General features: G+C 42.7%; 1 protein-coding gene across 1 annotated transcript in view; it reads right to left on the bottom strand.

The window, feature by feature from the left end:
* ARHGAP42 (Rho GTPase activating protein 42) overlaps positions 1–26,005 on the bottom strand; it is a 279,187-nt gene that overhangs the window by 166,538 nt on the left and 86,644 nt on the right. The window contains exon 3 of the mRNA XM_089775741.1: positions 7,926–7,987. Within this exon, the coding sequence (XP_089631867.1) occupies positions 7,926–7,987 (62 nt within the window). The remainder of the gene's footprint in view (positions 1–7,925; positions 7,988–26,005) is intronic.

Genomic DNA, 26,005 nt, shown 5'->3' with positions numbered 1-26,005 from the left:
GGATGTGGATGCACTGTACAGAGTCCAGGGGAGGGCAATACAAATAATTAAGAGGGCTGGAGCACATGATTCATGCAGAGGCTACGGCAGGGGTGGCCCTGGGCCGCCCCAGAAGGGGCAGGGCCAAAAACAGAAGGGGAAGGACTGGGCAAGGATGCTTCTGGGCTTCCCCATCCCCATCCCCAGATCATGATTGGTCTGGGAGTGGGGAAGCCCCTTTGCCCCCCTTTTCCCACTAAGCACCCAGGTCCCTGGCAGGGCAGGAAGAGGCTTTTCACACTTCCCCACCCCCAGGCCGATTAGAGTCTGGGGGCAGGGGAAGAGCATGAAGTTTCCTCCGCCCTGCCAGGAACACGTAACACTTTGAAGTAACACACACTCCTGGCAGGGTGGGAGAAGACTTCACACGCTCCCCCGCCCCCAAGACCTGATTGGCCTGGGGGTAGGAGGAACGTGCAAAGTTTCCTCTGCCCTACCCCTGCCCTGGGCAGGGTGGAGGAAGCTTTGTGCACTCCCCACCCCCACGCTCTGATTCAAAGTGCCAAGTGCTCCTTGCAGGGCGGGAGGGGGCTTTGTGCACTCCCCACCCCTAGGCCAATCAGTTCTTGAGGGCAGGGGAACACATGAAATCTCCTCCTGCCCTGCCAGGAACACTCAGCACTTCAAAGTGCTATGTGCTTCTGTCTGGGCGGAGGAAACTTTGTGTGCCCCCCCGCCCCAAGGTCCTAATTGGCCTGGGGGTGGGGGAGCAGCAGGACCTCCGCAGGCCAGATCCGGCCCGCGGAGGCCCTTTTGCCCACCCTTGGGCTAAGGGATTTGAACATATGTAATCTACAGAGTGAGGGAGGATTTGATAGCAGCCTTCAACTACCTCAAGGAGGGTTCCAAAGAGGATGGAGAGAGGCTGTTCTCAGTAGTAACAGATGACAGAATGAGGGACAATGGTTTCAAGTTACAGTGGGGGAGATCTAGGTTAGTTTTGCCTAATATCCATCTCACTAGGAAGGTAGTGAAATACTGGAATGGGTTACCTAGGGAAGTGGTGGAATCTCCATCCCTAGAGGTTTTTAAATCCTGGCTTGACAAAGCCCTGGCTGGGATGATTTACTTGGGAATTGTCCTGATTTTAGCAGGGGGTTGGACTCGATGACTTCATGAGGTCTCTTCCAACCTTATGATTCTAGGATTCTGCATAAGGGGGAAATTTCAGATAAAGCTCATGTTCCTGCACTGGAATCTGCTGACACAGCTTATGAATCTACAGAAGGCCCTGTGGTGCCATACTAACAGATTCCATTGCACGAATCAGAACCATATATTCTGATTCTCTATTCCACTAACCTTTCATTTGTTTAGCCTACACAGAATCATAAAAATACAATTTCATTTTTATGTAGTATCCTACCTATATGAAACACTTTATGGGAAGAGCCAATCATAAACTAGAGATACCAGGAAGGTTTTAAGACAAAAAGATATGATTCATTTGGAAAGGGGGATAAAAACCAGTGAAGGCAGCTTTATGTACTACGAAAGATTAACCAGTTTTAGAAATAAAACCTTCATTTCTCTTTATTGTTCTCTCTCCTCCTACAGGATCACCTTACAAGAATCTTTAAAGTATTTTGTAAAGTTATTCATGCAGGACCCAGTTTAAAGAAATAATTCAACATGTGGTGAACTGGTAAGCTGATAAATTCTTAACATTCACCTTTATTCTTCCTCCCAGTTCACTCCTTGACAGAGGAAAAAATACTTTGCACTATAATTTTATATTCAATTTAACACTGCACATAACACTGATATTTTAAAATGGCAAATTCTGATTTACAACAGATGAACATTCAGAGCCAATTTTTCTCATTTCCTCTTGAGAATGATAAAATCCATTACAAACCTCTTCCTGGGCTAATAATTTCCCAATTTAAATGGGAGGTTTTTTCAAGATAGCATAATTATTTCTAAGAGAAAGGAAAACAAAGAGACAAAGTAGATGAATATATCTGGAGATGGTTAATCTTTTGATACATAAAAATCCCTTCATTGAATTTTACATTTATTTCCGGAATGTGTCACTTTTTTCTCAATTTAAAATGAGTTTTCCTTATTTTATGATTAACTTCAATGAAAATAGAATAGAATCTGACCTCATGTTCTTTTTAAGCTATTCACTTGTTTTATAAGCTGTGCATTAAACTAACATACGTGAAAAACACTAAGTGAATAGAGGTGTATTGGTAAAATGTACAAAGTATACTGTAGACCCTAAACACCGGTGAATAAAGGAGTTTTGCATTAAATGTTTACCCAGAGGAAAACTACTGTCGGGGCTATGAATCATGAAAACTCACTCAACTTACTGTATGATTACTTAAATTATTATTACATTAGTTAGCCAGTACATATAGAACTTAGTACAGAAAACATTTAAGCATATGCTTAAGTTTACCTCTGCTCAGAAAAAGGAAACTAAATTTCTATAATGAAATCTGATTAAGTCCTCTTGGTCATAAAATTATCTCCTACTATCTATACACTTCACAATTACTAATCAATTTTATCATCATAACATCATCTGAAACAAAATAAGTATTTCTATCGTACAGCCTGAGAGAACAATTGCTGCAATGATTGTGCCCCAGACAACGTCTGGGTACCTTTATTCCATACCCATGCCAAATAAAATCTTATATTCACTTAATTTTCCTGACAGTACAAAGAAAGCTAAGTAGAGCGACTGTTCTCTATTTTTAAATAAAATCAAGCATCAAAACTACAAGAGGCACAGATCTATCTTTTAAAAAGAAAATATAGGTTGTCATGCAGTATCACATGGTACCAATGGACAGTATTTTGTAAGAGGTGGTTACTAACCTGTAACTGGAAGTCCTTTGAGATGTGTGGTCCCTCACTATATTCCACTGAGTGTTTATGCACACACACCAAGTGTCCAGAAACAGAGAATTAAAAAGTACCGTCCATTGGTCTGTGCATGTGGCCTGGCTCTCCTTTAGAAATACATCAGAAGAATGAATACCAGGGAGGGAGAAGAGTTATTTAAGTTAAAAACCAATGTGGACACAAGAGAAATTGATATAAACTGGCAATCAATATGTTTGGGCTCAAATTCGGACAAAGATTTCTAATCATAAGAGAAATAAAGTTCTGAAACAGCCTTCCAAGGGGACCAGTGAGGAAGGGGAAAACCCTCACTGTCTTCCAGACCGAAGTTGAGAAGTTTATCTAGAGGATGGACGATCCGGACTGTTTACAGTGGAATGTGGCCCACCGTCAACTTCCAGTAGAAAAAATCTCCAATGGCTGAAAAGGGGATAATAGATGGGGAGAGTGCTGAGTTTCTGCAGAGGATTCTTTCCCAAGCTCTGACTGATCACCGTGTTTGATGTCAGGATGGAATTTACCCCTGGGTCAGATTGGCAGAGACTCTGAGGACTTTCCACTAGGGATGTTAAATTTTGATTAATCACCTAATCAAGTAGTCTATGGAATTTCCATTGACTACTCAATTAGTTGATAAGGGGGACACTCCCTATCCCACTGCATCTCTGCCTTTGAAATGTACAAGAGCCGCAGGCTGGAGAATGTCCAGGAAGTGGCTGGTGGCCATGTGTATGGAGTGGGCTCCCACCCCCAACTCTCAGCACTCGCACCTGCCCTCCTGGATTCTCCTCCTAGACACCCCCCAGGGGACCTCATGGGCAACCAAATCCTCCCAAAGTACCCGAGGCAGGTGCCATTCCCAGCGCCATCTCTGAAACCCTCTCTCCTCTCCCCCATTCCAGGTTCTTCCCCCCACCCAGTACCTCCCCTGTTGTATAACCCCCAAATAAAAATTCTGAGTTGTTTTTACAAGCAAAAAGGCTTCTTTATTTTGTCTGCAGGGAAGGGGTGAAGGTGGAAAGGGAGGACAGGGGAAGGGAGGTGTGGGAGAGGAAAGGCATGGAGCAGAGGCAATGCAGAGGTCTTTTGTGGAAAGGCATGGGGGAGAGTTTCACTGATGGCTCTGGCTGGAACTCTACCTCAAGGACTCCCAGATGATTACAGCCCCCTCATGTGCTCACCAAATTGCACTGGTGTCCGGTTGCTCGTAAGCCCTGGCCAGCCATTCAGCCTCTGCTCCCCCACACAAATCATAGAATACTAGGACTGGAAGGGACCTCGAGAGGTCATCGAGTCCAGTTCCCTGCCTTCATACCAGAATGTCCACATCCTGGTCAACCAGGGCCTGAAGCACTAAGGATGTTAAGAAGGGGGTATTTAATCTAGTGGTCAACAGAATTTTTAATCGACTAGTCGATAAGGGAAGTCTGCCTGGCTCAGTCCCAGCTTGTGCCAGGTACAGGACCTACCCTCGCTGCAGCTCTGCAGTTTAAATGTACTAAGAGCTATGTGGGAAGGCAGTACATTTAAATTGCAGAGTCTCAGCAGGGGTACATCCCACACCAACATGAGCCGGGACTGAGCTGAGCTGCTTGCCTGGTTGGAGCAGTCTTTGTCCATGGCCAGCTCCTGTCTGCAGGGGTGGGGGATTGTGGGGGTGTCCAGTGGGGAGCTGAGCTTCCCGCCATCCCACCCTGGACAGGGATTGCTGCCATAGCAGCCTCTGCTTTCAGCCAGCCCAGGCCACTGTGGACAGTGGATGCTTCTGGAGCAGCCTCTGCCTGTGGCGGGCCTGGGTTTGCTGTGGACAGAGGCTGCTCTGCGGGATGTGGCAGCCTCCCCTACCCCCTGTGCTGCTGTCTCTGGGGGGGAGCAGGCAGCACCATGGAGACAGTGATGGGGGGAACCGGCTTTTAAGACAGCTCTCCCCAGCACCGGCTGCTGCTCCCTCCTCCCGGGGAATGCAAGTAACCAACTCAACTACCTGATAAGCCTTTGCTTACTGGGTAGTCAACTGCTCCCTTACATCATCATGCAGCACCATCGAAAAGTACCCCTTCCTGTTGTTGTGATCCAAGGCATGGTGGTCAGAGGCCAGGATGGAGATGTGGGTGCCGTCTATGCCCCCACCCCACCCCCACAGTTGGGGAAGCCCACAGTGGCAAAGGCAGTAATGACTAGGTCAACGTTCCCTAGAGTGACAACTCTGCACAACAATATGGTGTGGATGACTTTGACTACTTGCATGAGTATGGCCCCAACCATGAATTTTCCCATGCCAAACTGGTTACCCACGAAACAGCAGCTGTTCGGCATGGCGAGCTTCCACAAGGTGATGGTGACATACTCCTGCAGGGCGAAGGCGGGCCTCATGGGAGTGTCCTATGGCCTGAGGGCAGGCATGAGCCATTCACAGGCCTCCAAGAAAGGTGGCCTTCCACATGTGGAAGTTCTGGAGCCACTGCTCATCCTCCCATCGCTGCAGGACTATGCGATCCCACCAGTCGGAACTGGTCTCCCTCTTCCAGAAGCGACATTCTATGGTGTCCAGGGGATTAAGTATCATTTGCTGCACTAGAAGTGCCAGGGCCTAGGTGAAGAGGTCCCCTGGTCTGGGATGCTCTTCATGGTCTTGAATCAGTATATGGGCAGTGTAGATCAACTGCCCCATGATGTGCAGCACAAGGCCCATGAGCCTGGCACTGCTTTGCATCAGCTCTGGCACCATGATGTCAGTGCTGTGGCATCTGCAAGGGCAACCAGAGCATATAGCGTTTTTGGTGGCCCGCGAGGGGGTAGGCAGTGGAGAAGTGGTGTGTGAGAGATGCGGCTGTAGGGAGGAGCCCCTTTAAGCACGTGTGTTAGCTAGCCTCAGCAAGAAGCTACAGGAAGTGTCCACTGTCCTGGTGCCCTCCCCAGACTGCTTCCAGGGGTTCTAAATGTGATGCAGGCTTCAATCAGTGTGGACACGCTATTTCAAAATAATTCTGCACTATTTCGATGCTGCCTTGTAATGTAGACACCCTATTTCAAAATAGTTATTGTGGGAGTTATAATTTAAAATTAAGTTATTAAGAAATAATGTCCCTAGTGTACGCATACCCTATAGTAGCTACTCTTCAGAACTGGTTAGACAGTACAGAGCTAGAGGAAATGTGCATCAATGTTCAAAGATATTTTGAAAAAATTGAATTATAGTAGAACCTCAGAGTTGACCAGACAACCACACAGCTCCATTTGGAACTGAAAGAATATAATCAGGCAGCAGCAAAAACCAAAGAGGAGAAAGCAAACAAACAGTACTACAATAAAGGGAAAGCAGAATATAAAGGGAAAGCAAAATTTTATTTCTGCATAGTAAAGCCTCAAAGCTGTATCAAATCAATGTTCATTTGTAAGCTTCTGAAAGAATAACTATAATGTTTTGATCTAAGTTATGAACATTTTAGATCTATGAGGTGTTCATAACTCTGAAATTCTACTTTTGGTGGAAATAATTTTTAAAACGAGTCACAAAATTTGGCTACAAAAAACCATTAACATTATTGGGAGTTGCACAACTAAATTCTCATGCATAAGTCTGAAAACCTAGGAATGCTGCTCATCATCAGAACTGATTGGGAATATTTTTACAAAATGTTCATTCATCGTAAAACCCTACTTTCTTGACATGATAAAACTTTCCACAGGAAATGGTCTATTTCCACTTTCATTGGGAAAGTATCTTGGGTCCAATGGACAGTGCACTCATCTGGGATATGGGTTTCAGTTTCGACTCCCTGCTCCAGTGAATATTTGTATATATTTACATGAAGTTGAACAGCTTGAATAGGAGGACCCACCCAAAACAGCCAATACCCTAATGTACAGGGCACTCACCTGGGGTACAAGAAACTTTAATTCCATGTCCCTGCTTCAAATCTGAGCTTTGGAACCTGACTATTCCATGTGCCAAAAGTGAATGTCCAGATAGCTGGGTTATTGTCTATCAAGCCCTCTCTAAAAATTCCAAAAGGCCACTGTTTTGTCTGTCCCATTGCAAAATGAATTTTTGTATATATCTCCAAAGATTTTGCAGGACAGTAGAACCATTTCCTGGCTGGTTTTCGTCAGTGCGTTCTTGAGTTTTGAAACACAGCATTAGCACTTTTCTCAGGCTATTCAAAATGAGGAAGGTGTGGAGAAATAGGCCTGACTACCAATGTGATTTTTACACTTAGCTATTTCCATAAATAAATTAGATAAACATATTAATGCATTTGAAGCTTTCTGAAAACAGGAAACAGAACATTTCTCAGGACTTTTATTAAAAGAAAAGAAGACATCAAAAGAAAAGAAAAAAATGCATCAAATTCCCTTCCATAAATCTTGTAGGATTTCCATAAGTCATTTTAAAAAAATCTATACAGCACCACGAAGAAATAGACAAGATTAAACCAAAAATAATGGAAGTATAATCTTCAAGGGCAGATCCTCAGCTAGTGGATAAATTATTATAGCTCCACGGCAATCACCGGATCTATAACACTTTAAACTGTTTGAAGATCTGTTTTCTAGGGACAGTTCTCAAAGCATCATTTTCAAAAAATCCTTTCTAAAACAAATAAGAGGGGTCATGTTCACCTGAATTCTATTTATTCTCTTCTACGGTGTTGCTATTTCTTTCAGTATCCATTTGGGATGGGCTGTGTTCTCATAATAGTAAAGAAGCTACTTTTAAAGTAGTACCCTTACTATGCTCCCATTTGTGATAAAGAGCTTTGCTATGCCTCTTTCAACCAAGTGAGGCTGATCTTGGCAGTCTAAACAGCAAAAGTACACCAAATTTAACAGATGCACTACTGCAAAACTGTTACCAAACCAAATTAAACCAATATTTTAAGTCAAGTGTTTCATTAGCAAAACTGCAACAACATCTTGCAGCTTTAGCAACACAGAGAAGCTCAGAATGTTCTCTCAGGACCTATAAGCAAATGTTTGTATTTTCAAAAAATTAACAACACAGTATACTGTATCAGACTTACAAGTCGTCTTCTCTCCTCTTCTACAGCTATCAGTAGCCGGGCAAACTCTTTCAGTGACTGGGCTGTGAAACAGAAAGATCAACTCAATATTAATCTCATGAAATTCTGTTAATTTGAATGGAGCAATGATACATTTTCACAAACAGATCTACAAAGTAGGGAAGAGAGGGATAAGCTAAAGGTAAGAGCAAGGGAGAGGGCCAAGGATCCTCTTATGCCAAAAACTAGAATTCCACTCCTTTCACATCCTTAAAAACAATCAAAAGATTCTAAAATGAGGAAAAACTATTTATTACAAAGCAAGAGAGAATTCTTTAAACATAAACAAAGGAAGGCACCTCAGCAAAGAAAAATCCTTTGTTCCTTGTGTAAATGTGCAGCGAAAAGTTACTGCACAGGAGCACGGGAAATATTAAGTTAAAATGCCAGAAGTCAGAATGCAATGTTAAGTCTGCAAAAAGTCCATAATTGGATCCATTTTCTTATGGTTACAGATTGTCCTCTTTGGGTTTTTGTCCCAGTAGGTGTACTTTCTGAGGATTCATCTTGTCACAAAAGGATGGAAAGTGCAATTTAAAGGTAACATTAAGAGGGCTAGGTATGTTCACGGAAAGAAGAAATTACCTCTTCTTTCCTCCCTCCCCCAATATTAGTGTAAAAAAGTATATTAAATTCCCTGAAAAGTAGAATTACCCATTCTTCTAACCAGAGGTCATTATTGGGAAGTAAGGTCACTCTCCATTTGCCATCAACCTGGCAATGCTGGAAGTTGTGCATGAGCAATGAAGGACAGGATAGGACCCAAATGAGGGCATGTTTATAACTACCAAACATCAATTAAGTATCTTGACTGGGGAGAAAAAAAGATTTTATTGTTTTGCCCTTCAACTGTAGACTACACAGTTGGGTAATTCCAGGTACTCTCTTTTGTGAATAACAAAAAAGTTAAAAAAAAGAAGTGTCATGAAAGTTAAGCATCTTGAAATGTCACTGGTATAATGATCTAAATAAAGTCTGTTTAGAATTAACATAAATCAAAAGCTTATTTTGGAGGTAAATAGAAATATGAAAACATTAAGCTGTAAAACAGAACAACAAGGAAAACATTCCAATACTGCAGGCAATAGTCTGTCTAGGAAAGTGTCCAAATTTTGATATGCTTTTGGCAGAAGACTAGGGTAATCAGAGAAGATACATTTACATCCACTTGTGACAACACTGAACAGACAATTTTACACTTTGAGCATGTTGCAACTGGAATTTGAGAGAATAATCTGCATACTATAAAAAGTTATTTCTATTTTCTGTTTTAATCAATTGAATCTTTATCTTTCACTTCTTCCAGAAGACTTACTACCAGTAATGCATAACTGACTTCCCAAACATTTGTTTACACAAAATTTGGCTCACCTTCAGAGAAGAGATCTTTAGAAAATTTTGTTGTACCAGCTGCAGGGTTAAGAAGCAAGGACTTTGTGAGCAAGTGGTGGGAAAACTTAAAAATCCCTTTCCTTTGTTTATTCAGGTTGAACCTCCGAAATATGGGACTCTCTGGTCCAGCAACATCAGTGGTATAGCAAGGCTGCTGATGTTGCTGGACCAAAGAGCCCCAGAGACAGGAGCAGGAGTGAGCTGAAAGAGAGCAGGGGTTAGGGAGCCCCAGCTGGGCCAGCAGCGGCTGGGGAGCTCCTACCCTGGCTGAGGAAGCCCTGGCATTAGCTGTGCCAAGTGGCCAGGGAGTCCTAGAAGTGAGCCTGGCAAAGGTGGCTGGCCCCAGCTGGGGAACCCCAGTGGCAGTGGCGCTGGCCCTAGAAATAGGGTGATGTCCTGGCCAGGGAACCCTGGCAGCATCATGGCTGGTGGTGTGTGGCTGGGCGGCCCCAGCCAGGGAATCCCAGGGAACACACTGTGGCAGCACAACCAGAAGCAGCCAGGTTCTCCTGGCCAGGAACCCAGGGGACCTTGGGGCAGCAGGGTGGGGAGCCTGTGCCATGCCAGCGTTAGTGGGGCCAAGTAGCCGGGCAGGGAGACACGGAGAGAGGAGCCCGATAGTGGGGCAGCCAGCAGGGGACCACTGACTTTCCTTGGTCTGGCAAACTCCCTGATTTGGGACAGCTTAGGTCCCGAGAGTGCTGGACCAGGGAACTCCAACATGTATTATTATTTTCTAAGAACATAAAGAGCCATTAAGGATTTGCCACCAAATTCAATGGACAGCACTGCATAATTAGGACAGGTATATAATAATTGTTGAAGGTGGGTTATCCTCCTTTGAAGCATCCACTATTGGCTGCTGCAAAGACAGAATGGTGAACTTGATGAATCAATGGTTTGTCTTACACAAGACCTACATTCTTATACCCTCAGAATCTCAAAACAGAGATGAAAGTAACCTAATCCATCCCTTCCTTACAGTACTTTTTCTAGAGCTTTGTACAAGTGTAATGAGGGGGAGCATTTGAGCCTTATAATAAATTTAGTAACCACAAAGAACAGCAATTCCCACGCTCAGTTTGCAGAAGTGCCAATGGAAAAAATCATTTTGTACTTATAAACTGAGCGCAGGACTCAGTAAGGCATAGAAACATGGAATCCCACAGAGCATTTTTAAAAATCAAAGCAAAACTGACCTTTAAGCCGACAGACAAAATATCCTTTAACTGATCTGGGTGTCTCAGAACCATGCATATACACACTCTGCAGATCAGCTCCACAGACTAATATGGAAATGATAAAAAACAGTCCAAGCTTGACAATTGTACATCCAGCTAGGGGGTTTAGACACACAATTTAGTTAAATCCCCTAGTCACCTTCAAAAATATTATCCTTAGTGAATTTAAAAAGGTTTTATGCTTCTTGAAAGGTTTTATGTGTTTGATACTTTTGAATAATCCACAACTCCATCACTGAAGTCGATCGATGGGAACTTTGTATGTGTGTGTATGGGGTGGGGGGAGATTAAAGAACTCTTCCCTCTAGGCAGTTCTACCTTCTATCATCCCCTTCCCAGCCAAATGTTACAAAAAAGTTATTTGCTTTTTAGCTCCAGTATGCCTCTTTACTGGTATTCCTGAGTAAGCAAATATTTGCAAACTCTCACCATGCTGCTAAGGTGACTGTTGACATAGATCTTTTTCTAACTCAAGATCTGTCCATCCCTCCTGCAGCTTCCTACCTACCGCTTTGGCTGACCTCATTAGCTTCTCTCTGCTCCTGCTTCACCAGCTACCTGTCCTCTGTTACTGCTGCAGCGGTTCAGCTCCTGCACTTACCTGCCTGACTTATCTCCAACTAGGTCTCCAGTTCTTCGTGCTTTCTTTCTAGGTTCAACTGTCTCTCTTTTCTTCTCACACAAAAAGCTAACTGGCAGATGGCAAATTACAGAGGGTCAGTATTCTCATATTTATATGTCCAACAAGTTAGCACAATACCACTTTTTCCTATAAAACAGAGTAGAACTTTTTTATTCCTGGCACTGCATGTTGAAGTGATTCTCCATCTATTACTAAATGATACCCTATTTTGTAGAAGGACATGAAACACTCTACATTTTATTATATATTCAGGAAACGAGGACGTACTTTATAGAACAGTTAAATTTCTAGTTCAGTCAGCAACATAAATTGTTTCCAGATTATTTCCCTGAAATAACTGGTCAGTTTTATCCATATGATAAGTTACAGTTGCCATATTAAATTTTTACTTTTGAGCTCTATTTCTATTTTATTTTTGCTGTGGAGTCATTTTGCCAGTGACAAATTTATTTCAATTGAATAATATACAGCACCCATTGTACAGAGCACTCTATGTATCTAAGCGTCAGATCCAAACCCATTGAAATCAATGAAAGTCTTTCCATTGACTTGAGTCTTGCCCCATATTGCATTCTTCACCCCAGGATCCAAACTCCTCATAAATGGCTACGCTCACACTACAAAGGTCCATGATATTAGTACTACTTTAAAACATGGTCAAGAAGATGAAAAATGTGAGCATCTCTGATATATAGCAATGCTCACCTTTTATCCGTTCAGCCTGGGGGGCAGCATTCAATATACATAATCAGAAACTTATGGCCTCCCTATTGCCTCAGGACAACTCCTCTCTCATCCATGAAATAAATTAAATAAAAATAAGTAAAAACTGACCTCTTAGCTGTACAAAAGAAGGCATCATAATCAATAGGAGAAAGAAGAGGAAGTTACTCACCTTGTGCAGCAACAATGATTCTTTGATGTCTCTTTCTGTGGGTGCTCCACTGTAGGAGAATCTGAGCCCCTGAGCCTCTAATTCAAGATTTTAGGTAGCACTGTCCATTCAGCCTGTACATGCACTCTCCTTCTCTTGTGGTCTACCCCCAGTTCCTTCTCTACTGCAGAGCCCTGAATTGAGAATTCCAAAGTAGAGAGAATTGGAGCAGGTTGTAGAGCAATCATAAGGACACAAAATTTAAGAGAATCATCATAATGGCACAGGTGAGTAACTTCCTCTTCAAATAGCATCCTTATGGGTGCTCCATTGTAGATGACTTCACAATAATTTTGTGAGCTGGGTCTTCAGAGTCTGTTAGTGCAGAAAGCAATGTGGAGCCAAGCATGGCACTGAAGGTCGAGGCTCCAGTGAACACGTAGTGGTCTATGAAAGTCTGAGCAGAGATCCAAGTCACTACTGTATGAATTCCCAAGATAGGGACATCTTTAAAGAATGTGACCGAGGTATAGACTAAACTCATGGAGTGCATACAGACTCTGGAAGGAGAGGATAAGCTGTCCTTTAGTAAGAGTGATGAATACTAATGGAGACCTATTTGTATAATCTTTGAGCTAAAATTGCAGAACTGTTGGATCTTTTCACTGAGGAAAGAAAAAGGTTTAGGAGACCTTCTGAAGTCCTACGTCTTGTCCACATAAAACACCAGCAATCTTCTAATATCCAGTATACTAAAAATTGCCCCCCTGTTGTCTCAATGTGGGTTTATTTTGGGCGGAGGGTACGGGGAAGGGGAAGACTGAAGATGGATTTGTTAATTCAAATGAAAGGCAGAGGCCATTTTAGGGAGAAATTTGAGGTGCACCTCAGTGTTACTGTGTATTTTAAAAAGCCTGTGAATGTTTTTTTCCTATGTGTCTAACTGAAGTGATGGAAATCAAAAATGCTGTCTTCGTGGACAGGGTAAGAGACAGAAAGTTGCCATGGGCTCTGTAGTAAGATGAGGGCCTGAAACAAAAGCCCATGTTGCACAGGCTTGGTTTGAGGCCTGAGGCCTAACTAATAATGGACAACATTTTGCTAATATAAAGCAAAGCTAAACTGTGAGCAAGTGTCAGGCCCCTAACTCACAGAACTTGGCACAAACAGAGCTGTGTGTGCAAAACACTAATTGGTAGTAGGCCCTGGTGTAGAATAGTAATTGGTACTGGTCATAGGTTAAAAAAAGCACATTCCAAAAGGATGGTTACACCAGCTTATTAAAAAAAAAAAAATCTTGGCACATACACTCCCCACAGATACCAACCCAGATTCAGGAAAGGGTCTAAACTGACAGCATGATGGATAGAGATAATCTAATCAAACCATGAGGTACAGGGTGATGGGTGGTATCTAATTAGCGGGAGGGAGGTAACCTGATGTCAGAGGGTGGTAACCTGACATCAGAGGGGGATAACCTGAAACATAAGGACTGATGCATAACTTGTTTGTACCTGTATATAAAGTGGGCAGTCTTGTGGGAATAGTCTTTGTCCAGCTGGGGCAAAGCAGTGGAGGGGGAGCAGTGGAGTCTCATTTTTTGAGGAATACAGGATCTTTCGAAAAAGGGTTTATTTTCGACTAGACTGCCGTTTTTTGCCCGAAAAAACTCTATTTTGGAAAAAAGCGGTGGGCATGTTTATGCTAATGAAGCTTGGGATATTTAAATCCCCACTTCATTAGCAATTTTGAAGTGCCTAATCTATATCCCTCTGTCAACAGAGAGGTGTTAGTCAGGTGAGCCCACTGACTGAGCTGAGTCCATTGTACGGAGAACATACGCATAGTGGTTCAATAGAGTCTACTGATGACCAGGGCTCGACAAATAATGCAATCTACTCACCCGTGGTGAGCAGACTGCAACCCAGAAGAGCCGGGTTCAGGCGATCTACACATGCGCAGATCGCTGGACAGCGCGGCTGGCGAGTGGGGCTCGCTGCAGTTCGGCGAGCCCTGCTGATTACTATTACTGTACTTCGCTTAAGCATAAACCTTGTTGGGTGCCTTCAATCTTTATCTGATTTATAGTCTTTGGGAGCTCTCTCAGAGTCTCCTGTGTTGACTAATTGTGCAAGTCAACATGGCACAAATTGAGCACACACGCATGCAGCCTTCTGGTTATCATCACTGATGGAGTAGGAAACCTGTTACAACACCATGTCTGTAAATCCTGATCTACTACATTGATGACCCTACTCCAGGCTCCAAGGGCCACGGGAGAGTGAAGAGGGGGGGAGAAGTACATGGCACTTCTTTAAGCTGCATGGCAGCACAGCTTCACAGGCGATTAATTAACCCCGCCCAGTCAGAGGCTCAGGACTTCATGCACTGAGCTGATTGGGTTGGGGTGATTAATCACCTGTGAAGCTGTGCAGCCCCCCAGTTTAGTGGGAACACTGGGGGAGGGGGGTGTCTAGTTAATACTCTCAGAACTAAAGAAAGATAGAAGGAGGTGGTCTCACATGCAGGAAGAGATTTCCAGTGCTCTTAACGAATGTACATGTCTGTTGGCCAGTGAACGCAGTATCTGTCTACTTGACAGTGAAAAGCTGTTATAGCTAAAAGATGTTTCTTAAAGGCGCTGATAGAATTTTGACTCTTCATAGTCTAAAATGAGAAGAAGTGAGGAAAATATTGAGTCTGTGTGCCTAGAGTAACACCAAACTTGGGACTGCTTCCATTTCTGTAGACACATACATCAAGTGGTCAGTTTTCTTCTTTGTAGCAATATGTCCCTTTCACCTGTCACAACATTCCACTTCTGCATCTTGAAACCATGAGAAAGCCATGCCTGGAGATGGTGGATCCAGAAACCGAGGTGAAGGATTTCTCTGATGAATTAAGAGAGCAGATGATGAATGGGCCAAAGAAGAACCAGAGGACATACCAACATCTGTGCCAGGTAAGGGAACCAAACATAACTTGGTCAGTAGGAGGCAGTCAGATTGACATTCTCTGTCTCCTCATATTTCAACAGGCCTTGGATAGCAGAGGAAATGGGGTAGAGGTGTATTAAACGTCCCTGTCTCAATGGAGTTGCACTCATTGAAATAAGGACTGAACTAGGTTATTTGCTTACATTGCATTTATAATCCTTACAATGAAAGGATTTTTTTAAAAATTTCCAACAAACAAGATACATTATATTTGACCAAAATAGGTTTCTATGAACAAATAATAACTCTGGTGAATATGATAAAGATTTTGACTGGGTCAGTAAAAGATGCAGCTTAAAAAAAGTCTTCATATTACTGTTTGGATCAAGTCAGTGTACTTCATGCAAATTAAATACCAAGAGACACTAAAGCCATTTGTTTTCTGTATGACCTACTGTACTCTGTCAGGAAATCTGAATTCCACACAAGTCATAACCTTTTCCTACTAATTCTACAGTGTGTAATGCACATTCCTTATCAGACAAGACATACATGAACTAGAGTAAATCAAAAAGAAAAAAAAAAGGAATTTTTACAATAGAAAATGTCTTGGGTCACTGAACAGTACATTATAAAAAATTATACCTGAACAAATACTGGAAAGACAGAGGAAGAAAATGTAGAATTCAATTTGTTTACATTATTTTTAATAATGTTTATTTATTTTTTCTGAATCCATCTTCAGATAAATTAATTCAGCAGAATAAGGAAATGCATTATTGTTAGGTCATTTTTAGTAAAACAGAGCAAATACTTCCTTAATTAGTTTATTTATATCCAGTCAAAGTAGTTAAAAGGTACTAGTTTACATTATTGGAATAGTTTTACAGTCTGCTTCCTATGTAAATACTATTGAAAGAGTTTGTAAGATAACACTTCACATTATGATGGGAAAGATGTCTACAAGACACAAGTTTTAACATGCAAAAACAATTTTGAACATACCCCTACTGTTTATTTGTGGCTTTGTTCGTCACAATTACAGCAGGTCTCCAGCTGTTTTCTCTGGAGCTTTCAAAAATCCAGCAATAATTTGCTGGACAGTTTCTTTTTTAAAAGAAACAGCTCCATCTTTTTTATTTTTGAACTTCTACTCTTTTCATTTAAATATTCTTTCTTTAGTTTGCCTTGTAAGGAAGCAAACTAATGTTAGTAACAGCTTATTCTGAGGAACCATTTCACATTATATATGCCAAGAAAAAACTTTTCTATAGTCTTTCAGAATGTGATCTAGGATGGATTTTGTCGTTCATATGAACAAAAAATGAAATCATAACTGACCTTAAGAAGTTTTGTTGTATATTCATGTATATAGAGTTTACTTCCTGGTATAAGATGTATACCTATTTTATAATCTACTGTAGATACTCTATAAAACACTTTAAAATTAGCCTTATATTGTATTAACATTGAAATTTGACAATAGGTTAAAGATAAACATTACTGAGCTGTTTTCCGCAACTTATATCAAAATAATCCAGATTTTATATAACCTAGCACTAGGTACATTATTGTTTTGTATATGAAAATGAGTGAATTTAAAGATAGAAGATGAAATTAAATGATGGGTTTCAATATATGACTAAAGCAGAATTCCTTACATAAGAATAAAAGGCAGAACAACAACAATAAAAAAACCAATCATCCGGACCCTGTTTCTGGCAAGTGGAGGTTTAGCAACACTGATAGCACTAGGAAGAAACATTAACAGACCTACCCTCCAATTTATCTAATTCTTCTTTTAATCCAGCTACATTTCTCATTTCCACAACATCCTCTGACAAAAAGTTCCACAGGTTGCCTGCGTACTTTGTGAAGAAGCTCATCTTTGTTTGTTTTAAATCTGCTGATTATTTATTGTCATGGATGATGTATTATTTCACTAAGGATTAATAACACTTCCCTATTCCTTTTTTCCCACCCCATTAATGATTTAATAGACCTTTATCATATCCTCCCTTAATTGTCTCTTTCCTAAAATGAATAATTTCTGTCTGTAATAGCTCCTCATACGGAAGCTGTTCCATAACCTTAATAATTTTATTGCTCTTCTCTATACTGTTTCCCATTTTAATGCATCTTTTTTGAGATTGGTTGACCAGAAGTGTGGGGCATACCATGAATTCAAATAGTGACATGGCATTTTCTGTGTTATTAACGATCTCTTTCCCAGTGATTCCTAATCATATAGGATGATAAAGCTGCTTTTCTGAAGGAGTAAATTCATTAAAAAAAAAACACACACAACAAATAAGTTTAGACAAAGCACATGCCAGCTAAAGCTTATGAGTTATCTTTCAAGGCTTTCATTTCCTTTTTGAGGGTTGAGGGAGTTTCCCTGCCACTCCCACAGTAATACATCCAGAAGGAGTAGGGAACAAATTACAACATTTTATGGAATGATTTCATTTTAGATTGTTTTTCTGTTACTAGTCTTACAGGTGTATGTGTGGGAGGGTGGGGGTTGGTTGGTTTGTTTTGCAGGGCAGGAGTGGAGTGAGATGGGAAGATTACAAGTCATGCTTCCTCAGTTTCCACAATGAGTTAATTTAAATCAAAATGATATAAATAACCAGTTATAGTATAAATCAACGAGCAGGAAACCTTGATTTAAATAAATTATTTTTATCATGATTTGCACTTGTACTTTGTTTTTCTCTCAAAGAAAAGTTGATTAAAATGGCCATTGGTTGGTAGCCATTAATACATGCTGATTTGCAACTAAATACAGCTTTCACATGAAGCTTGATACATACATACGTACGTTCGTGTGTGTGTGTGTATGTGTATGATAATAAGCCTTCGCTATGTCTCTATTTATTTAAGCAATGATATAGTTTAACAAACATTCATATAAAGTCTTAATTTTTACTTTGTTTCTATTATAACATTGTGAATGATATATATTTTAGTTACTAAATGATTACTTTTACTTGTGACATATCAAGCTCTATTTGGATGGAATTTCAAATTAATGAAATATGCACAAGAACAGCATTTTAATTTTTATTAAACTATGTTAAGTGGGCTAGATACATAAGGAAAAAATTATGGGTTTTACATTTAAAACTGACTGATGTATTGAACAAAGGAAGAATTAAGTATAGTTAGTGAATTGAATGGATTTTTTCCGGTCACCATATCCTTCAAGATTTTATAACTAGTAGATCATATCTTATCATGCCTAGTTTTTTATTATTATTATTCATAGAGAGAAAGAGGAAAACAAGCTTTCATGCTTTTTTCTATTCCCAAATGATTTAACTTTGAATGAATTAGTTGAATCATCTGAAATTATGAAAATATTCTCTCTACCTCTTCAGAAAAGGTTACTACTGTCAAGCAGTGTTTCAAAAATTCAGTAAATGCTAGTTTCTGATGTTCAGACAATAACTTGTATCAGCTTTGTTATTTGACCTCATTTGAAATTTTGTAACAAGCTTGTGCTGTATAATTTACATTATTTTAATATATTATAATAATTTTCAGCTTACACAGATTGCCAATTACACATTTAATTTAATTTATTAAAAATAAACCATTTAATTCAAATCTGATTAAATTAAAAATCCAATTTGTTATTTAAAATCAGCTATTTTTATTCATCCTCAGGGGAAAAAAAGGAAGAAAAAATGTCTGCGCAAAGTCACTGGCATTTACTCCCAAGATATTAGAGGAAGCAGACTTACTGATCACTTTTGGTTCTACTGTCAACAAGATAACTTATACCCAAATTTCAGTTTACACAGCTAAAAGGTAAGGTATAACAGACACAGATACTTTGGTTCTTCCCTTATCCAGACCCGGTCTCCATTGCCCCCCCTTTACAATTAGGTCTGAATTCTAATTTTAAAAACCCATACATTATTTTTAACTTCATAGCATTTCAATTTTGTAATTTATATCAAACCAATTATTTTGGACAGAACTTCTGTCTGTTGATTTTGGGTCAGAACTTCTGTCTTTTTCTTCCTCTGTGTTTTGAAGCTTATTTGTTTAAATAAAACCATTGGTCATATAACCCAATACAATATTAAACCGGAGTGAATAAAGTGTTCTGCGAGTAACCAGTCTGTCCATATTTCCAGTTATAGACGAGAAATATTCAGCCTCAACATTCCATAACAGATGAATGGGAAGGAAATTGTGCAAGACACTTCAGTGTTTGTCAGCTCACACAATTTTCACTGAGGTACACACACTTAAAATGAGAGAAAACACATGCTATTTTAATTTTCACAGCTGTATAATCATTACATGTAGATGGTTCTGTGTGGGTGCCGAAATAAAGGGTGGTACAAGGAAATGCAACAGACTTGAAAATACAGCTGAGTGTCATTAATATATTTTCCTTAATAAAATGTAATAAAAGATATGGCACAGTATCTGCCTGAATAAGTTCAGCATTGGAAAACTGAAATAGAGTTCATGATGTATTTGCTCTTTTCTTCTTAAGGAAATGTATAGCCATAAAGTGTTTGTAGTTATTAATTAATCATTATTTCAAGTGCTCGAACCTAAGATACTTTAAAGGAGCCTCATTTTCAGGAAGTGCTAAGCACCTACCTTCTTAAAACCAGGCATAAAATCATAGAAATTGTAAAGCTGAAAGGGACCTTGAAACAGCATCAAGTCCAGTTCCGTGTGCAAAGCCAAGACCAAGTAAACCTAGTATTTACACAAGTTGGGCACCCACAAATTGAGACATCAAGAACCTCTAGACACCGCTGAAAATATACGTTACTGCCCATGAAGCATGCTATGTTGACAACCCCAATAGTGTCTACTTCCCAAAACACTGATCATCAACAATCCTCATTCCTGCTCTGTAGGGATGCTAAGATTGTAGGTATTTTTTTCTATGCAGCCATCCATATTGATTGTTTGACACCTCTACTGAGACTGTCCGCACACCGCCTATCATAATGGTGTCTGTGGGAGCAATAACTGAGCTGGGAAAGACGTGGGAGTCAGCAGGGGAAGGTGAGTTAATGGGAGATCTCAGAGTTCGTCAAGTCCTAGGTTTGGGGGGAGAGGACAGGAACAGAATAACCAAATCGAACCCTAAGGTAACAGGGAAAAGAACAAAGAGCCCCCTCCTCTGAAAACATGAGGGTGAAGGTAGCTGAGAAGAGGCAGAAGCAAACCCTCCAGCTCCACATTTAGAAAGGCCTTGGCTACTGCTCTGTCGCCCCGTTCTCCCTGCTTCAAGAAGAGAAGTCCCAGCATTTCTGACTACCACTGTGGCAGCTTCCTTTGAGGCTCCAGATGGAAAAACAGAGCTGTGGGCCAAAGCCCTCCTCTCCACTCCATTCTTCTGTTGTGGGCATTACACAAGATATGCATCCAAAGGCATCTGAGTGCTGGATTTATCTGCTTCAAGAAAATCATCCTAAAATCCTAAAGAAACACAACCATCATTTGATCACATATTAACTGGTCTAAAATCAAACATGGCAGTGATGGAAAAGAACTTAATTAAAATTGTGTTTTAAAAACATTATGAAACACACACACATGCAGATTACTTGCAACACATTTGTTGCTGTTTATTTTCTGTAGACTTTAAGCATCCTGGTAGAAGTTACCAGGAAATCCATGTCATGATTCAGATGATCTTTTGTCAGCTTCCTGCAAGTTCCCTTTAGTTCCCTTTCCTTAAGATATCTGCCTTACATTTAACTCATTTCCCCCCCCCCCCCCACACACACTTCCTTACAAGCTGCACTTATCAGCATAACTAGGCAGGTGTATTGTGCATAAGAAATCACATCCTATAGAACGGTTACTTACCTCGTAACTGCTGTTCTTCGAGATGTGTTGCTCATGTCCATTCCAACTGGGTGTGTACGCGCAGCGTGCACATGCCATCAGAAGTTTTTCCCTCAGCAGTATCCTTAGGGCCAGCAGGGGAGACCCCTGGAGTGGTGCCAGTATACAGGCCCATATATACCCCTGCTGGCCCCCTCACCCACTCAGTTCCTTCTTACCGGAATACTCCGGAGAGAGGGCAGTGGGTGGGGATTTGGAATGGACATGGGCAACACATCTAGAAGAACAACAGTTACAAGATAAGTAACCATTCTTTCTTCTTCGAGTGATTGCTCATGTGCATTCCTAGGTGACTCCAAAGCAAAACCTATGGAGGAGGGCCAGGTACTGAAGCTACCGAGGAGTGGAGAACTGCCAGAGCGGCGTCCACTCTGGCTTGATGCATTAGCGCATAGTGACTGACAAAGGTATGGACTGAGGACCATGTGGCAGCTATGCAGATGTCCAGTATGGGAACCTGTGCCACAAAAGTGATGGAGGAGGCCACAGTCCTTGTGGAGTGCACTCTAAGGGGAAGAGCTGGCACCCCCACCAGGGCATAACACTCCTTGATGAATGCGGTAATCCAGGAGGAGATCTGCTGAAAAGACACGGGCTTACCCCTCACCCATTCCGCAATGGCCACAAAAAGTTGTGGCGATTTTCGGAATGGTTTTGTCCTCTCTAAATAAAAGGAAAACGCACGTCTAAAGTGCATAAAGCCTGTTCTTTCCCAGACGCATGCTGCTTAGGGTAAAACACTGGCAAGAAGATATCTTGGGAGGTGTGGAAGGAAGACACCATCATGGGCAAAAAAGCTGGGTGTTGGCAGAGCCTGACCTTATCTTTGAAATACACCATGTAGGGGGGATCTGAGGTGAGTGTCCTGAGCTTGGATACCCGCCTAGCAAACATAAGCGCTACCAAGAGGGACACCGTGTATGATAGTTACAGGAGGAAACATGTCGCTAATGGCTCGAACAGGGGCCCTGTGAGCTTAGAAAGGACCTACCGAGGAACGGGTTGCCGAGGGGAACGTGCCCCGCCCTGCCCCTGCTGTCGTGTTGTCTGACAGAAAAAGGACAGGCTTGCCCTTGAGGTGGGGCAGGAAAACTACACAGGCTAGTCGGACTGCCCAGAGCTCCCTGATATTCATATGCAGGGAGATCTTATCCACAGATGACATACCTTTTGTGTGCATGTCCCCCAGGTGCGCTCCCCAGATGGTGTCCGATGCGTCTCTGACAAGGCGGATGGAGGACACTGGTCTGGAGAACGGAACCCCTGCACAGATCACCACCTGGTGGGTCCAGCAGTCCAATGCAAGGAGAACGGGAGCAGGAACCATCACCACCCTGTCCCATTAGTGGATGACCGGGTTGTGGACTCGCGATAGCCACATCTGTAAAGGGCGCATATGCAGTCTGGTGTGCTGCACTACATAAGTGCAAGTGGCCATGAGGCCCAGGAGATGCATGCAGGTCTGGGCGGTAGTCACTGGAAAGTTCTGGAGCTCCCTGACCTCCATTTCTTTTGTGAGGAACTAGGAGCTGGGTAGAGAGGCTCTCGCTGATGAAGAATCCAGAGTGGCACCCCCAAACTCTATTATCGGGGTGGGAGTTAGGGTTGATCTGTCCAGATTTAGAAGAAGACCTAAGTCTTCGAAGAGCCCGCGGGCTATGGCAATGTGAGCTCTCACCTACGACTTGGAGGCCCCCCCTCAGGAGCCAGTCGTCGAGGTAGGGGAACACCTGAATGCCCCTTTTCCTGAGGGTGGCGGCCACCACCGCCATGCATTTGGTGAAGACTCAAGGGGCTGTCGAGATTCCAAAGGGGAGGCCTGTGAATTGATAGTGGTCTGGGCCCAAGTAAAACCAAGGAAACTCCAATGGTGAGAGGCGATTGAGATGTGAAAATAAGCGTCTTTTAAGTTGACGGCAGAGTACCAGTCTCCGGGGGCTAACGAGGGAATTATGGACACCGGTGTCACCATTTTGAATTTTGCTTTGGTGATGAAGGAATTGAGGGTTCTGAGGTCTAGGATGGGACGGAGGCACCCTTTAGCCTTTGGGACCAGAAAGTAGCAGGAATAGAACCCCCTGCTCCGAAACTTGGGGGGAACGCGCTCTACTGCCCCTCTCATAAGAAGATGTTGGACCTCTTCTTGAAGCAGAGACTCATGAGAGGGGTCCCTGAAAAGGAACGGGGTAGGAGGTTGGGAAGGAGGAGGCGAGTGGAAAGGGATTATGTAATGCCTTTCCACTATCTCTAGCACCCATCGGTCCGACATAACAGACCACCAGGGCTTGGAGAAAGTGGGATAAATGGTCCCAGAAAGTTAGTGGGGAGACTGATAAAATGCCCTTGGGGTCCCATCAAAACCCCCTGATGGGGGCTCCAGGGTTTGTTGGGGGACGGGCACGGGCACGGTTGGCATCTGTTGTTCCTGCTATTGCCACTACGACGGGAGAAGTCAGGACATGGGGCCTGAGGGGGCTCTCTAGGAACATTCCTATTTATGGAAGTGAGCCTCTGGGTAGCTAGAGTGTGCATGCCCAAGGATTTTAGGGTAGCCTGGGTATCCTTGAGCCCACGGAGCCTCTGATTGGTCTGCTCAGAGCAGAGAGAAGGGCTCTCAAACGGGAGGTCTTGGACAGTGTTTTGGAGCTCTGGAGGAACCCCAGAATCCTGGAGCCAGGAACTACGGCATAGGACCACACTTGTGGCCATCACCCGGGCAGCGGCATCCACCATGTCAAGAGCCACCTGGAGTGCTGCTCTGGAGATCGCTCTCCCCTCCTCGTGGAGAGACTTAAACTCTGAGTGGGAGTCCCTGGGGAGCAGGTCCATGAACTTGTCCATGGATTCCCAGATGTTCTAGGTGTAGCGCGACAAGAAGACCTGCTGATTGACAATGAGGTATTAGCAGGTCAGTCTTTTTGGTCTCTCTGTTCTTAAGGGTGGCAGCAGACTAGCCTTGTCTTTCCCTTTGGTTGATGGCTTGTACCACCAGGGAGCCCAGGGGAGAGTGAGAGCTTGTTGCTCTCTTGGAGAACAAAGTACTTCCTTTTAGCTCACTTATCAGTTGGGAGAATAGATGCAGGGGTTTGCCACAAGGCCTCAGAAATTTTGGCTACAGTTTTATTAACCTGAAGAGTCACTCTGGAGGGGGCATCGGAGTGTAGGATGTCTACCGTAGGGTCCAAGTCTTCGGACACCTTCTCCACCTGGGCCCCGAGACTTTGGGCCAGGCGGCGGAGAAGGTTCTGGAGATCCCTACTGTCCATTGAGGGCATGGGTGGTGCGGAATTGCCTAAGGCCTCGTCCAGAGAAGAGGACAATGACCCCTTCTGGACCTCTCCTACAGGGGCGTACATGTGGGGTGGATCTTGCGAGGAACCCAGGAACGAAATTGGGGAAGGTTGGCTCACTGGAGCCACGCTCCCCGTGGGGCCTGGAGACGACTCACTTTTGACATCCATGGGGATTTTCACTCTGATTTCAGTGGAAATACGATCATCCCATGAACTCTTTAGGACAGATTGGGAGTGGAATTTTCAAAAGCACTTAGGTGACTTAGGAGCAAAGGTAGAACAAAAGGCTCTTCAGCCCCCCCTAACCTTCTCAGTTTGAGTACCGTAAAGGGAGGAGCAGAGGAACCAGCTGGTTCCTAATACTCACAGAAGGGAAGAGGCGGGGTGCAGCCTCCCTCAACTAGCTGGCTTTTTATCTCCATCTGCTAGCCCTCTCCCTACCTATGAGAACCGATTTGGATTACTATGGAGAAAGGGGGAAGCTCTGCCTGCAGCAACTCTGATTATTCTACCCAGGAAGCAGGCAAGTGGGACATGCAGCCAGAGGTATCAAATTGGCCAGAGGGCTGGAGCTACATGCATCATTGCAAGATGGCATGATTTGGGGGTAGAACCAGAGCTCTCACATGCACTAGCACCGCTCAAGCCAACATATAAATATACCGTATTTTCCGGCGTATAAAATGACTTTTTATACTAAAAAATATCCCCCAAAAATCGGGGATCGTCTTATATGCCGGGTATAAACATACTGTAACTTCGGCTACATACAGAACGTCACTGTGCTGATACTGTATGTACCGCGCTGAGCCAATCCCGGCAAGCGGTGTATTCAATTAATGCATACAAAACCTGCTCGGACTGGCAAAGGTTGTAATAGCCCACCACTGACTCAGCCAATCCGAGCAGGCTTTGTATGCATTAATAGAATACACCGCTTGCCGGGATTGGCTCAGCGCGGTATATACACTCTCAGCACAGGGACATTCTGTAAGTAGCCGAAGCTACAATACTGTATTACCGCACATCCAGCGGCCTAAAAGATTAGGGACGTTCTGTAAGTGGGTGTACAACAAATGGCTGGTAGAAAAGACCCCATCGTGGCTCCAGCAAGAAGAAGGAAATCTGAAGCCAGTTTCAAGCTGAAAGTTGTAAACTTTGCCAAGGAACATAATAACTGTGCTGCTGCAAGTCAATATGGAGTAACAGAAAAGATGGTCCGAGACTGGAAAACAAATGAAGATGCTTTAAAGAGTATGCCAAGTAGTAAGTGTGCATTAAGAAGAGGCACCCCACATTGGTCAGAACTTGAAAAGCACGTAGCAGACATGGTGCATGAGCATCGTCAAAATGGTTATGTAGTGACATGAAACAAAATACGTATGTTTGCACTTCAGTGGGCCAAATCTAACCCAGATCACAGCAAAGGATTTAAGGCCACTGTATCCTGGTGTACTAGGTTCTTGGAAAGGCATAATCTGGTACTGAGGCAAAAGACCAAAACTGCACAAAAATTACCTGCAGATCTCGATGGCAAAGTAAGTCTTTTCCATCGATATGTATTACAACAGCGCAAGAAACATGGCTATGTGTTAAGTCAGATCGGAAATATGGATGAAACTCCTATGAATTTCGATATGGTTGGAAATAAAACTGTTAATCCAAAAGGTGCAAAAACAGTGTTAAAACAACAGGACATGAGAAGTCCAGTTTTACAGTGGTACTAGCATGTACAGCTGATGGCGCCAAACTAAGACCAATGATTATTTT

Source organism: Pelodiscus sinensis, chromosome 1 (genome assembly GCF_052426305.1).
Source record: "Pelodiscus sinensis isolate ZL-2025 chromosome 1, ASM5242630v1, whole genome shotgun sequence".
NCBI classification, from domain to species: domain Eukaryota; kingdom Metazoa; phylum Chordata; order Testudines; family Trionychidae; genus Pelodiscus; species Pelodiscus sinensis.
The sequence above is the reverse complement of the archived record's forward strand: the minus strand, read 5'-3'. Positions and strand labels throughout refer to the sequence as shown.